Below are 14,089 nucleotides of genomic sequence, written 5' to 3'. Positions count from 1 at the left end.
TGTGGGGCACGATGTAGAGGTGTACTGTATATTGTGGGGCACGGTGAAGAGGTATACTGTATATTGTGGGGCACGGTGTAGAGGTATACTGTATATTGTGTGGCACGGTGTAGAGGTATACTGTATATTGTGGGGCACAGTGTAGAGGTATACTGTATATTGTGGGGCACAGTGTAGAGGTATACTGTATATTGTGGGGCACGGTGTAGCGGTGTACTGTATATTGTGGAGCACGGTGAAGAGGTATACTGTATATTGTGGGGCACAGTGTAGAGGTATACTGTATATTGTGGGGCACAGTGTAGAGGTATACTGTATATTGTGGGGCACAGTGTAGAGGTATACTGTATATTGTGGGGCACAGTGTAGCGGTCTACTGTATATTGTGGGGCACAGTGTAGAGGTATACTGTATATTGTGTGGCACAGTGTAGAGGTATACTGTATATTGTGTGGCACAGTGTAGAGGTATATTGTGGGGCACAGTGTAGAGGTATACTGTATATTGTGGGGCACAGTGTAGAGGTATACTGTATATTGTGGGGCACAGTGTAGCGGTATACTGTATATTGTGGGGCACAGTGTAGCGGTATACTGTATATTGTGTGGCACAGTGTAGAGGTATACTGTATATTGTGTGGCACAGTGTAGAGGTATACTGTATGTTGTGGGGCACAGTGTAGAGGTATACTGTATGTTGTGGGGCACAGTGTAGAGGTATACTGTATATTGTGTGGCACAGTGTAGAGGTATACTGTATATTGTGGGGCACAGTGTAGCGGTATACTGTATATTGTGGGGCACAGTGTAGGCTATATGTGTATGACAAACATATTCCACATGAAAACTTACAATTACTTGGCTTGGCCCTTGGGGATCTTGGACGCCACTTCAACACATTGGCGGGGGGCTCTGTCTAAGAAGACGCCATCCCCTCCTCTTTTCTCCTCTTTTGCTGCGCTGCACATGTTCTCCTCTTCCAGTAGCAGCAGCGCATGAGGAAGGCGGCGGGGCCAGCTTGGAGCGCCGCACAGGAACAGCCTGACACTGGATAACGGGCACTGTGGGCAGTATGGTGGGTACCTGCCCTGAGTTCTAGGGCCACCCACTACAGCAATGAACACAGTGTGCATTGCCAGGGTGGGCTTCCGCAGAGTACGGAACAGGCATACACCATTACATGAAGTCCGGGCTGCGGCAGGGACGGACTAAGTGTACCATGGGCCCGGGGCTGTTCACATAACTATAGTGTGTGGGTATATATATATACTTACTCGTGTTCTCTTCTGTCATGAAGCCTGGTTAGGTGAAGGGGCCGTTACCTTGCTGCCCCATCGCAGGAGGACAGAGCTTCTTTTTTTTCTTTTATGTTTTTTTTTATACAGGGAGAACTTCTGGGGGGAGCAGGAGCCCGGACTCCCCCTGATTCGCTCTCCAACACTAGTGGCCATATTTAGTTACATCCAACAGACTCTCAGCTTTACATTGCGGGGAATAGTCTGTGAAAATGACCCCGAGGTCAGAACGTGACCTGACGTCCAGAGGTCACCTGACCTTCCTCATTCACCCCTCCCCCTCCCTCCAGTATTCTGCTTGTTCTGTAACAGCCTGCTTATGAAGACTGGCAATACACTGCAGGCTTTTAAGAGAGAGGGTGCTTTAGATTGACAGCCAGGGGCCCCTTGGAAACGTGGGGCCCGGGGCTGCCGACCCAAAAGCCCCTATTCTAATAATCCGCCGTTCGTCAGCGGGCCTGCAGAGGTCCTGAGCGGAGGCATAAAGGGAGCTGCGCGGCCGCGCACCTTACAGGGAACACTGCCCGAGACCCAAAACTTTATCTTTTCTCTTTTTCATTCTGCGGAGCTGTGTTAGGGCTTGATTTTTGCGGGAAGACTTGCAGTTTTCATTGGTATCATTTTGGGGTACATAACGCTTTTTATTCTGTTTTTGGAGGAAAATGAGAGCAAAACAGCAATTCTGAATTTTTTTTTATTTTTATTTTTAAGGCCATTCAACATATAGATGTTCACCGTACAGGGATAAATTACATGATAACTGCATAGTGCGGGTCGTTACAGACGCAGTGATACCAAAAATGTGGAGATTTTAATTTTGCAGGTTTTTTTTATGTAAAAAAACTCTTTTACAGTCCCCAAAAGGGACTTTATTAGGCAATCTTTTGATCACTTCTATCATTCTCCTGTACTGCTTACGCAGCACAAGAAAATTACCGTACACTGTCAGTGCAATACTGACAGTCACCAGCAGGCCGCACCAGAGAGGCTCGGCTCTGGTGGCATTAGAGGCAGAGCTTGCTAACAGCTCATTTGCTTCCCTTTCTTCCCAGAATTCCAGAGGAGCGTCGTCTGGCCTATAAGACCCCTCATGCTGTTTAGGTGCTCTCCATAAGGAGATATAGTTTCCCAGAATACACTGCAGCCAGGCCTGGGCCTTCATTAAGCTGGAGCTGGCAATACTGGAAGAGAATACTGCAGTTACCAGCGCTGTCCAGTGTATGGTGGGAAAAAGCTGAGAGAAAGCCATGGTGCTACTGCGTGCCTTCTCGAACAGCTGATTGGCAGGGGTCCTGGGTGCAAACCCCACCAATCAGATACTGACGACCTATATGGAAGAAAAAAAAAAAAACTTGCAGTACCACTTCTCACCATTGCAAGACCTTCCATTTCTCATAGACATTTATGCAACAGCGCCCCCAGCTCCACACTACGTTCCACTTTACAGTATATATTTGTACGTTTCTAGAATGGTTTTTATTGCCCATCTGAATCATTGGTGGGGGGCAAACCTGGGGGTCCAGGCAGCTCTAGAAAAATAGTCTATGAGGGAGGATGACTGTAGTCCTCGGGTCCGCAGTAACATGAGCACAGTCCGGTATACCCACCAGCTGCTGCTTAGACATAGGAGACCTTCCCCAGACTTGAGACCATCAGAGGAGCATCTGTGAGCGATGATGATCTCCATGGTCCAGGGTGCCCCCATATCAGTGCCGGTATTGTGCCACGGGTCTGTACCATCCTCTTTGCTTTGTTTTTTGCAGGACAAGTTGTACTTTCTAATAGCATCATTTAATATTCTATACAATGTAGTGGAAAGCTGGAAAAACATTCCAAATTTGGTGGATTTGAAAAAACTAATTTCACCACAATTTTATGGGTTTCGCTTTAACAGGTTCTGTATGCAATAAAACGGACCTGTTCCCATCAGTCTCTGGGTCAGTACAATTACAGCGATACCAAATTTGTTTTAGTACTTAAAAAAATAAAAATTTGGGAAAAATAACTTTTTGTTTTCTTTTCATTGCCATTATCTGACCCCCAGAAGTTTTTTATTTTTACGTCTGTGGAGCTGTATGAGGGCCCATTTTTGGGTGGGGAAATCCAGTACTTTTCATTGATACCATTTTGGGTGCGTAAGACTTTTTGATCACTTTTTATACAATTTCATTGGGTAGATGAAGTGATGAAAAAAAACGGCAAATCGGCCATTTTGATTTTTTCTTTTTTTTCCCGTCATGCCATTCGGGATATGCAAGAAATATTTTCAGATTTTAATAGTACGGCCATTTCCATTCCATTTTATTTTTTTATTTTTGGGGAAAGAGGGGTTATTTCAATTTTATATTTTTAAAAATGTTATTTTTATTTAAAAAAAATGTAGGCCCCCAAGGGAACCTCAACATGCAATCGTCAGATTCATAACATGAAATTCGCTCATCTCTAATAACAACAATCAAGTGGTTGATTGTTCTAGTTCCCTATTGAAACTATAAAAAAGTGTTAAAAAAGTAATAAAGTTTTTACAAAAAAAATTATAAATGTTCAAATCACCCCCCCTTCCCCAAAATGAGAATAAAAAATCAAAATCAAAAAAGAAATACACATCATTCATGAGTATCACTGCGTGCGTAAACGTCCATACTATCAAAATATAAAAGTATCAATCCCATACAGAAAAAGGCGAAGAAAAAAAAAAAAAAGGTTCAAAATGGTAGATTTGCCGTTTTTGGTCGCTTATCCTCCCACCAAAAATGTAATAAAAAGTGATCAAAAAGTTGTACACGCCCCAGAATAGTAGCAGTAAAATGTACAGATCGCCCCACAAAAAAATGAGCCCACAAAAAAGTTATAGGGGTCAGAAAATGACAGCAAAAAAAGTTTTTCACCTTTTTTTTGTGTGGTTTTTTTTTCCCAAGGAAAACTATACATATGCGGTATCGGTATCGCCGGATTCGTACTGAATTGGAGAATAAATATCACAAGTCAATTTTACCGCATGATGAATGCTGGGAAAATGGCTTTTTTTATTTTTTTTCTCAATTCCACCAATTTTTTTCCCACTTCCCACTACATTCTATGCGATAATAAATGGTGGCGTTGGGAAGTACAACTTTTCCCGCTAAAGATAAACCCTCATACAGCTATGTGAACGGAAAAATAAAAAAGTTATGGCTCTGGGAAGACGGGGAGCGAAAAAAGAAAACGCAAAGTCAAAAAAACCTCCGGGGTAGAAGGGGTTAAACATGCATGTGGTGTAGATCGCCTGAGCGGTACAAGCTACCCCCAAGTATCACTATACATATTACCGTCATAATGTAACTGATCAAAACCCACTGTACCAAGACCAACATAACACTTTACAAGGGGCAAATAATTCTGCCAGATCATGACAGCATAGTACCACCACATAGTTACGGAATACCACCATACAGTGACCCAACAGCGGTATGAACTGGTGCTACAAGGCGCTCTGCATACAGTATGAGAGAGTACAGTACAGTTACAGCCTGTGTTCTCTGATTACAGCTTTCACTTTCCCTTTTCTTCTCCACCCGGCCAAGGCTGCCATGATGGCTTCTCCAGACCGTGACTTGTTTCTGCAGCATTTCACACGCACACACATCTTTTTGGCTCCTCATTTGTCACCCTTTCCTTAGTGCCCTAGAGGGCAGTAATGCCACCCTCCATGCCACCTATAAGCTCTACTTTAAAGCAATTGTCCAGTTTTCAGGGTAAAAACCAGACAACCCTCTGGATCGGCCTACAACAGAGAACTGGTAAGGACATACGTGGCAGACTCTGCACCACTGCTCCAGATTAACACATGACCTCTGCAGTCAATCACTGGCCTCAGTGGTGCACCCCACACATTAATAGTGCTCCCATGGTCCACCTAGTGCCCAAAACTGTAATAGCGCCCCCTCTCAGTAATAATGGGGCATAGCTAAAGGCTCATGGGCCCTGGTGCAAGAGTTCAGCTTGCCCCCCCACCCCCTCACACTCAGCGCTGTTGCACCTAGCTTTTCTGCTGCCCAAGGCAAATATTGAAATCCCCCCCTTCCCTCCAGTCCTACTGTTAAAGGGGTTGTCCTCTTTTTACTACTGATCATCAATATCAGATCGGCAGGGTCCCCCAGCACCCCCGACGATCAGCTGTTTGAAGAGAGGGCAGCGCTGATATGAGAGCTGCTTTCTCTGCTCTGTTCACCTGCTCTCCGTAGCATTTGCAGTGATGAGCAGAGAAGGCAGCGCTCGTACAACAAAAAGAGGACAACCCCTTTAAAGACCTACTTGGAAAACATTACATACAGCGCTACAGAACATACAGGGTCATACAGCGCCACATATGTACCTCTTCCATCCAGTGATGTCTCCTCTGATGTACATATTCTCTTTCCTCTCCTTCAGACCAGACCGCCATGGTGACTTCTTTCAGCCGTGTCTCATCTCTGCAGAGTTTAACAAACAGACATCTTACTTTCCTACTTTTCCATCATCCTCCTCACCTTCTCAACACCCCGTCCTACCACCCCCAATACTGTGTCCGCTGTGCCTCCAATGTTATCCTGCAGAAACATTCCCCCTGCAGAATACCGGTACCACACAGAGCGTCACTACAAAAACACCCCTTTATATTGTGCGCCAGTAATTAAAAAAAAACACCTTCCTTTCAGATCAGACCCCCATAGAAAACCCTAAATGAGATCCCCCCATCTCAGACCAAACCCCCTTCAGACCTCTATGTCAGACCCCATATTAGACCTCAGATAAGACCCCCATTAGACCTCCAGACTCCCATATCAGACCCCATTAGACCTCCAGACCCCCATTAGACCCCCAGTCAGACCCATTATACCACTTCAGACCCCCAGTGAGTCCTCCAGACCCCCCCCAGTGAGACCTCTCCAGAGCCCCCATTAGACCTTAGATCAGAGTGTAAAATAATAAAGTACTTACCTCTCCTGCCGCCACTCTCCCTGTCCGGGCGGTCTTCTCTTCTCAGTCACCTGACCTCCTGCAGCGTCAGGTCAGAGCGCGCTCTGTACGTCCTGACACCGCAGCGCGGGGCCTGAGAAGAGCGAGCAGGAGGAGAGGTAAGTACTGGACAGCGCTCACAGCGCTTCTCCCCCCCCTCCTCCTGCAGACTAGCGCATCTATTATGGAAGCTGCATCTTATAAAGGGAAAAGTTCAGTACCACTGGGGCCCGGTCGCACCGCTGCGACCCCTATAGTTACGCCAGTGATCCCAATTCAATAATAATTCCACCTTTCACGCCTCCGCACCGCTCCGGCCTCCTATTATGCCCACACTCAGCAGTAGCGTCAGTTAAAGGGGTTGTCCAGGATTAGACAAACAGCTACTTTCTTCCAAAAACAGCACCACCCTTGTCCACAGGCTAACCCACTCCTACCTCCAAAATGGGCCCCCCAAAGTGAACGGAGGGCACACCTCCACTATGGGAGCGTGCTCACTCAGCCGTGCATGTGTCCTCTTCTTGTGGACATGGACAGGACCCGCAGTCCTGGTGATCTGCCATCCATGCTTGAGATGGGAATAGCCCTTTAAATAAATTCTTAAAGGGGCTGTCCAGGATTAGAACAACGTGGCTGCTTTCTTCCAGAAACATCGCACGCCCGTCCACGGGTTGGGTACTACAGCAGTTGCCATATTACACCCAACCTGTCCACAGGTGTGGCGCTATTTTTGGAAGGGCGCGGCCATGTTTTTCTAATCCTGGACAACCCCTTTAAGGAGTGGTCACATGCTTTAATCACATGACCACTCTGATTTGGTCATCCGCTCCCATGCATCACAAAGCAGTCCTATGCCAAATAAAATTCTGCCTTGTGGAAAATGTTTATTATTCTAGTGACAAATGTTGTAGTTCTGCCACTGCACCATGGACTACATGTCTCAGCATGCCCGGCCGCCATCGTACAGGGGGCTGGCTCCTTCATTGCGCCCTCAAAGGAGAATTTTTAAACGTAAACAGCCGCAGCCGAGGTTACGGGGAGGTGAGGCTGCTGACACCAGCCTGACCCCGCGCCTCAGGGACACCGAGCACTAACGCAGCCCCCGCCCTCTCCGCGTTTAAAAAAAACACCGCAAGCCCCGCCCACGTGCGGCTTTGCCCTCTGATTGGCTTCCTCGCTAGCCAATGACCTCCGGTCTGGCCGCCCTTCCCTAGGTTACCTCGTAGCAACGGCGAGCCCTCTCGCCTCGCTTGTCCTCATTGGCCGAGCGTGCCGGCGGTGGGCGTGGCTGGAGGTGACAAGCGACGGCCTCGGCTTTGAGACTCGCGGATACACAGTTGCATTTTTAAAAAAAACACACCCGTACCACGTGGGGCGGTGACGTCAGAGACACACAGAGAGAGAACGAAACAGAGCCGGTGGGTGAGAGCTCGGCAGCCGCTGCGTCCGTTGGTCGCCTCCTCTCTGACGGCTCACCCGGTGCTCGAGGCGGGAACGCAGGACTACAAAGGAGGTGAGGTGAGGGGGGCCCGCTGCGGGTGAGGGTGCGGTGTGGACCCGGGGGGAGCTGTCACTGGGCGCAGCTCCTGTCACAGAGCCTTATCTTCACCTGTGGGTACGTCCTTAAAGGGCCTCTCCATTCAGGGTGTATGACTGCCGTGACGTCAGTGGCATCCGAGGGGCCCCCCAACCCTCATATGCCCACGTAGAAGTGGCCCCTGAAGACAAGCCGCAGGTGCGGAGCCTATAGGTCAGTGTGAATGGGGGGGGGGAGTCGGACTATACAGGGTTGTTACCATGGTGACCCAAAAAGTTGCAAAGTTGATGCCATTTTTTATTTTATAAATTATAACGCATCAGAGCGGTGAGGACTGGGGGTCCGGTATTTACTGAACTGCGTTCTGGATCCCGTTACCAGGCTCCGGTATTCATTCCGTCAAGTGTTTTATATGAACACAGGCTGGTTGTGGTGCTGTACATTGTATATATGTATGTAGTGCAGTAAGTCTACTGTGTTATGTGCCACTGGTGCAGGGGGTGGGAGACCAGGGGCCCACCGGGGGATTCCCCTGTACCCCTGTGGGCCAGTCCGAGCCTGTATGTACATGTAGTAGGAGGGCGGCACAGTATGTGTGTGTGTATATATATATATATTAGCTCTGCAGGTTTATCCATTGAATCACTGATTTACATCTCCTCGTAAAGAGGTTCTGCAGCAGCAGAGGCTATAGGAGGGGCTCCCTGCAGCCTTAGTGCTTCTGTAGGTCGCTGGTATGACCTCCAGTGCCCTTATACTGTACAGGATGGGATGTATAGGCGCAGTGCTGGGCGGTGCAGGCTCCTCCTGGATCGGCCTCCGGACAGCTGGGCGCTATTCTTACCACATGCCAGGTGCGGGCTCAGCGCTGGACGGCCGCATTCTTGCCCCGGGCACGCTGCCGTGTATGTTAAGGCTAATGTTTAAGGAGTTAGAAGACTTCTGTGGACACACTCCCACATAAAACAGCCGAGTGCCCCCCTCCTATGAGCGGCGCCAGCCGAGTGCCCCCCCCCCTCCTATGAGCGGTGTCAGCCAAGCACCCCCCCCCCCATGAGTGGTGTCAGCATAGTGCCCCTAGCTTCATTAACAGCGTCAGCAGAGTGCCCCTCCATCAATAGAGTGGTCCGATATAAGTAGCAGCAGCAGGGTCCGCCTCAATCCACCCTCATAAGCGGCGTCAGCAGGGGGCTGCTCCCCCTCTCCAGTGAATTGGGTGGGGTGCAGTACCAGACAGGACCAGCTGTAGATTGTGTGTGACATATGATGATCCCTCATGACTGCTGACCTGACTTGTTCTCTGTCCTCTCAGATCAGAACTACTACCCCCATCATTGCTCCTCATGTTGCTGCACGAGACCAGTGCCGGAGACCTCCTGACACGAGCCGCAGCCCAAGGAGACTTGGCTGAGGTGAAGAGACTTCTCTACCAGGAACGCATCCATCCTGACTGTCTGAACCGCTTTGGGAGGACCGCCCTGCAGGTAGGTGCCCCTTATCTGAGGCTTGTTGCCCTGCTTTCCCAGACTTCCACCAGATGGACATCGATGCCCTAGTGCCTCCGACTACAACTCCCAGCATGCATACTTGCTCTGCTCTTCTAAGAACTCTCATAGAAATGCATGGAGCATGCTGGGAATTGTAGTGTCACAACAGCTGGAGTGCCGGAGATTGCTGACCCCTGCTCTAGGGCATACTTGTCTTCTCCATCCCGAAATAGAGGAGATCTCCTAGAGACTCTAGATAGATCAGTGCTGACAGCGGCCACTGGAGGGAGCGAGCGGGTTATGTAGTGTTCCTGTATGAATATGGATGGATAGAGCTCCCCCTAGTGGAATGTTTCCTCATGCATTGTATGACTGTGTGAAGGTAGGTGCCCTGCAGGCAGTAAAGTTTATGGGGGCACTCTGTAGCACCTTCTACATGTGGGTGTGGGGCGATAAGGAATAGATTGTGTAGTGAGGACCCTTAATTTCACAACCTTCCCCTTTGTCCCCTCAGGTGATGATGTTTGGCAGTACACCGGTGGCATCCGAGCTGCTGAAGCAGGGCGCCAGCCCAAATATTCAGGACTCGTACGGCATCTCCCCAGCCCACGATGCCGCCCGGATGGGTTTCCTGGACACCCTGCAAGTCTTGGTCCAATATGGAGCTGACGTCAACACTCCTGATGCCTCGGGCTGTCTCCCCGTCCACCTGGCTCTCCGAGAGGGTCATATTCCCGTCATCGCCTACCTCGCCTCACGTTCCAACTTACAGCACCAGGACCGAGAGGGCAGGACCCCCCCGCAGCTCGCCTCCATGTTGGATCCTAACCTGGCGGCCGTTTTAGAACTGCATAGGTAGAAAAGTATAATGTATGGGACGGACAAGTGGCGCAGCTTCACTCCTTACACTATCCTCGTGCCTCACCATATGATGCCACGTATGTGAGCAGCCAGTACCACGCACCCGGACAGCGGCCATTTTTACTGATTTAATAACAGTGTCGCTTCCTAGTAGCCAGTAAAGCAGATATAACTGGCACCCAGTGATCTGATTGGTCATTGGTCCTAATATGACGCCTGACTCACAGTGCGCCCGACCATGTCCTATAGCTATACAAACCGTACCTAGGTGCGCACCCTAAACCTCGGGGGGCAGGACTACATCTCCCCTCACAGAAGTCTAAATGCAATGTGTATGTGGCCGGTTATGTGCAGTTTTTTTTCTATCTTAATTCTCAGGAATAACATTTTTTAATTTTTTTATCTTCTTTTTTTTAATTTTATTTTTTATTTTACTTAGTTTTAGATTGTTTTTTTTTTTTAATTTTGTTTCTTAGTTTACAATTTTTTAATTTTACATTGTTTTTTTTTTTTGTTTTTTTCTGCGTTATGTTTCCCTATGCAAGTGCACTAAAGGGGTTGTGCAGCTAAAGACTATTGATGACCTTTCATCAGGATAGGTCATCAATATCAGATCCCGCCAATTATTATTTTATTTTTATTTTATTTTATGCACTTATATGGCGCTACTATATTCCGCAGCACTTTACAGCCCCAATGGGGCTCACAATCTAAGGTCCCTGTCAGTATGTCTTTGGAGTGTGGGAGGAAACCAGACAAACACGGGGAGAACATACAAACTCCATGCAGATGTTGTCCTTGGTCGGATTCGAACCTAGGACCCCACCACTGAGCCACCGTGCTGCCCAAGCAGCTGTTTGAAGCGGTAGCTCATGCGAGAAGGCTGCTTCCGTTTTAGAATTACCTGTGCTTTTTCTCGCTTGTAGAGGTAGAGAGCTGATGGGTGGGGGTCCCGGGAGTTAGACCCCCCACCGATCTGATATTGATGACCTATCCCGAGGACAGGCCATCAATAGTATTTCGCTGCACAACCCCTTTAGTTGAAGGTACAGTCGCCTGTACGTCACTCAATCGATTTCTTTGTATTGTATGACTGTATATAGGGTTTATCCACCGTGCTGCATCCGTATAGTACTATAGGTGGATAGTGCCGCCATTGTGTTGCTGTGCTGCATCCGAATAGTACTATAGGTGGCTAGTGCCGCCACTTTGTAATCTCAGAAGATTAGAATTTGAGGTAGGCGGACGTGAACAGAAGGATTTTTATTTTTTCTCGTAATCCTCCCACTAAATGGCATTCTGAGATTTCCTTCCACAGATGAATGACTGAGGGCCCGGCGTGGGAGAGCAGCAGACAGGGCGACAGGAATTCAGGGAGCCATGGCAGAAAGCGTAACCCCTTGTGTGCCCGGGAAAAGGCAGCCACGTCTACGTCCTTATTCTCTGTTATCCGCCAGGTGGGGCTGGAATATCGTACTGTAACTGGACTCTTATACTGATAAGTTCTTATAATAGGACAATTCCTTGAAATGGGTTCTCTGGGACCTTTATATTAATGGCCATTCCTTGGGATAGGTCATCAATATCAGATTGGCAGGGGTCTGACTCCCAGCACCCTTCCTGATCAGGTGGAAACAGGCGCCACAGCGCCATCCATTGTGTAGTGGCCGGGCCTGGTTACCGCAGCGCCTGAAGTAGTTCCAGTGAATGGCAACATAACCCCTCTCCTAACATGTGTTTTACTAAATATTTGTCTCCCCTATGAAATAAAGATTCCAGAGCATCTTTTCTCATAATACTGTGTTGTGCTGTTCCTCTCTTATTCCTCCCGGAAATTGTTGAATAAATTTGGGGCATGTCCCTATATCAGTCAGCTCTGGCGGTGTCAGACACGGCAGGGACACACCCCTTTTGACAAGGGGAATGAATGGTAATACCCAGATGTTAACTTATTGATAAGAGGAATAACAAAGGGTCGACACTTTTCAGAACTATAAAGAAAGATGCTCCAGAATGGTTATTACATAAGGAATGCAATGATTTATTAAGAATGACATGTCAGGAGAAGTGACGGGTCCTCCTTTTGGGGAATAACTAGTGGGGGAAAAAATAAAATATATATATTATAATTTTTTTAAAATTATTATTTAGCCTTTTACATTTTTGCATCTTCAGAACTGTGCCCCTCCCCCCCCCCCACTCTGTTATCCGCAATCAGAAAGAAGGCATGAACAATTTTTTTTTTTTAAAAATGCAAAAGAATTAGTTTTTTATTACATATTATTAAAAAAAAATATGGGTTTATTTTATCGCATGGTGCAATATATGGCCGTCTGCTGAAGCTCTGTTTTTGGGAAGTAAATTTATTTTATGTGTGATTATTTTATTTTATTTTTCTTCTATGTGGAATGAATATATTAATTTATTTACCTCATATGTTCTGTGGCTTGAGATTGAAGTTTTTTGACTGTAAAAAAAAAAGTGAAAAAAAAAACCTGCTGAGTATTTTAAAGTGTGGGTGCACGGCAGCGCTCTGGTTACAAACTGTATTTAACGTCTTTTTACGGCTTTTTTGTATTAATTTAATAAAACAATATGAATTTTCCGCCTTTCGCATGTCGAGTTGTATAAAATATGAATTTCTGTATTTATTACGTCCTGGAAGGAACTGTTCCCGGGGCAATTCTATGTTTTTAACTATTAAATTAATATTTGTGGACTTGAATTTTTTTTTCTTTTTCTTTTTGTATCTTTGTTACATTTGAATGTTTTTAACGTGACTGTGAAATTCTGGTGTCGTTGTCGTTCTCAGCGTCGCTCGCTGTTTTAGATCTGAATAAAAGAAATAGAAGATGGCCTAGTCTCCCTGACTCTTATTTTCTTGCAGGATGATGTGGATTGTAGTAGGTCTGGACCAGTGCTGAGGACCACATAGTGGAAGAGATGTAGAAAAGTGAGGACTCCCAGAGGCAGGGTATCCAATATGGCTGTGTTTTGGCACCGCCATAGAACGACTTAATACTTCTTGCCCCATCGCCTCCTGAGTCTCTTTGACCATTATGGATGAGCAAAGCAAACTTCATATCCTAGAGCTGAAGTCGCTTCACTCAAAAGTTTGGATTAATGCTGTACAGAGATGAGTCTCAAACAGACCCCAGACCCCCTAGACAAATAGAGACACCAGACCTCCTAAACAAACACAGCCCCCAGACAAATAGGAGACACCAGACCCCCTAAACAAACACAGCCCCCAGACCAGACCCCCTAGACAAATGGGAGACACCAGACCCCCTAAACAAACACAGCCCCCAGACCAGACCCCCTAGACAAATAGGAGACACCAGACCCCCTAAACAAACGCAGACCCCTTAGACAAATGGGAAACACCAGACCCCCTAAACAAACACAGCCCCAAGATCAGACCCCAGAGACAAATAGAGACACCAGACCCCCTAGACAAATAGAGACACAAGACCTCCTAAACAAACACAGCCCCCAGACTAGACCCCCTACCAGTGATGGCTAACCTTGGCACTCCAGCTGTGGTGAAACTACGACTCCCAGCATGCTCCATTTATTTCTATAGAGTTCTGGGAGCAGCCAAGCATGGGGGGCATCTTGGGAGTTGTAGTTTTACCACAGCTGGAGTGCCAAGGTTAGCCATCACTGCTAGACAAATAGGAGACACCAGACCCCCTAAACAAACACAGCTCCCAGATCAGACCCTAGAGACCCCAGACCAGACCCCCTAGACAAATAGGAGACACCAGATCCCCTAAACAAACACAGATCCCAGATCAGACCCCCTAGATAAATAGAGACACTAGACCAGACCCCCAGACGAAGAGACCTCAGACCAGACCTCCTAGACAAATAGAGACACCAGATCAGACCCCCTAGACAAATAGAGACACCAGACCACCTAAACAAAAA

The 14,089-nt window shown here is 47.4% G+C and overlaps 1 protein-coding gene across 1 annotated transcript; it reads left to right on the top strand.

Moving 5' to 3' along the window:
* Positions 1 to 7,661: 7,661 nt before the first annotated feature.
* CDKN2D (cyclin dependent kinase inhibitor 2D) lies at positions 7,662 to 10,499 on the top strand. Its single transcript, XM_040415832.1, has 3 exons — positions 7,662 to 7,784; positions 9,121 to 9,292; positions 9,810 to 10,499. The coding sequence occupies exons 2-3, from the start codon at positions 9,152 to 9,154 to the stop codon at positions 10,152 to 10,154; spliced, it is 486 nt and encodes a 161-aa protein (XP_040271766.1). The 5' UTR covers positions 7,662 to 7,784; positions 9,121 to 9,151; the 3' UTR covers positions 10,155 to 10,499.
* The last annotated feature ends 3,590 nt before the right edge of the window (positions 10,500 to 14,089 follow it).

This window comes from Bufo bufo, chromosome 1, assembly GCF_905171765.1.
Source record: "Bufo bufo chromosome 1, aBufBuf1.1, whole genome shotgun sequence".
In the NCBI taxonomy this organism is placed as follows: domain Eukaryota; kingdom Metazoa; phylum Chordata; class Amphibia; order Anura; family Bufonidae; genus Bufo; species Bufo bufo.
The sequence above is the reverse complement of the archived record's forward strand: the minus strand, read 5'-3'. Positions and strand labels throughout refer to the sequence as shown.

Coding starts and splice junctions, on each gene's coding strand:
- CDKN2D (XM_040415832.1), top strand. CDS start 9,152: ATGTTGCTGCACGAGACCAGTGCCGGAGACCTCCTGACACGAGCCGCA. Junction 9,293..9,809: donor TTGGGAGGACCGCCCTGCAG/GTAGGTGCCCCT, acceptor TTGTCCCCTCAG/GTGATGATGTTTGGCAGTAC.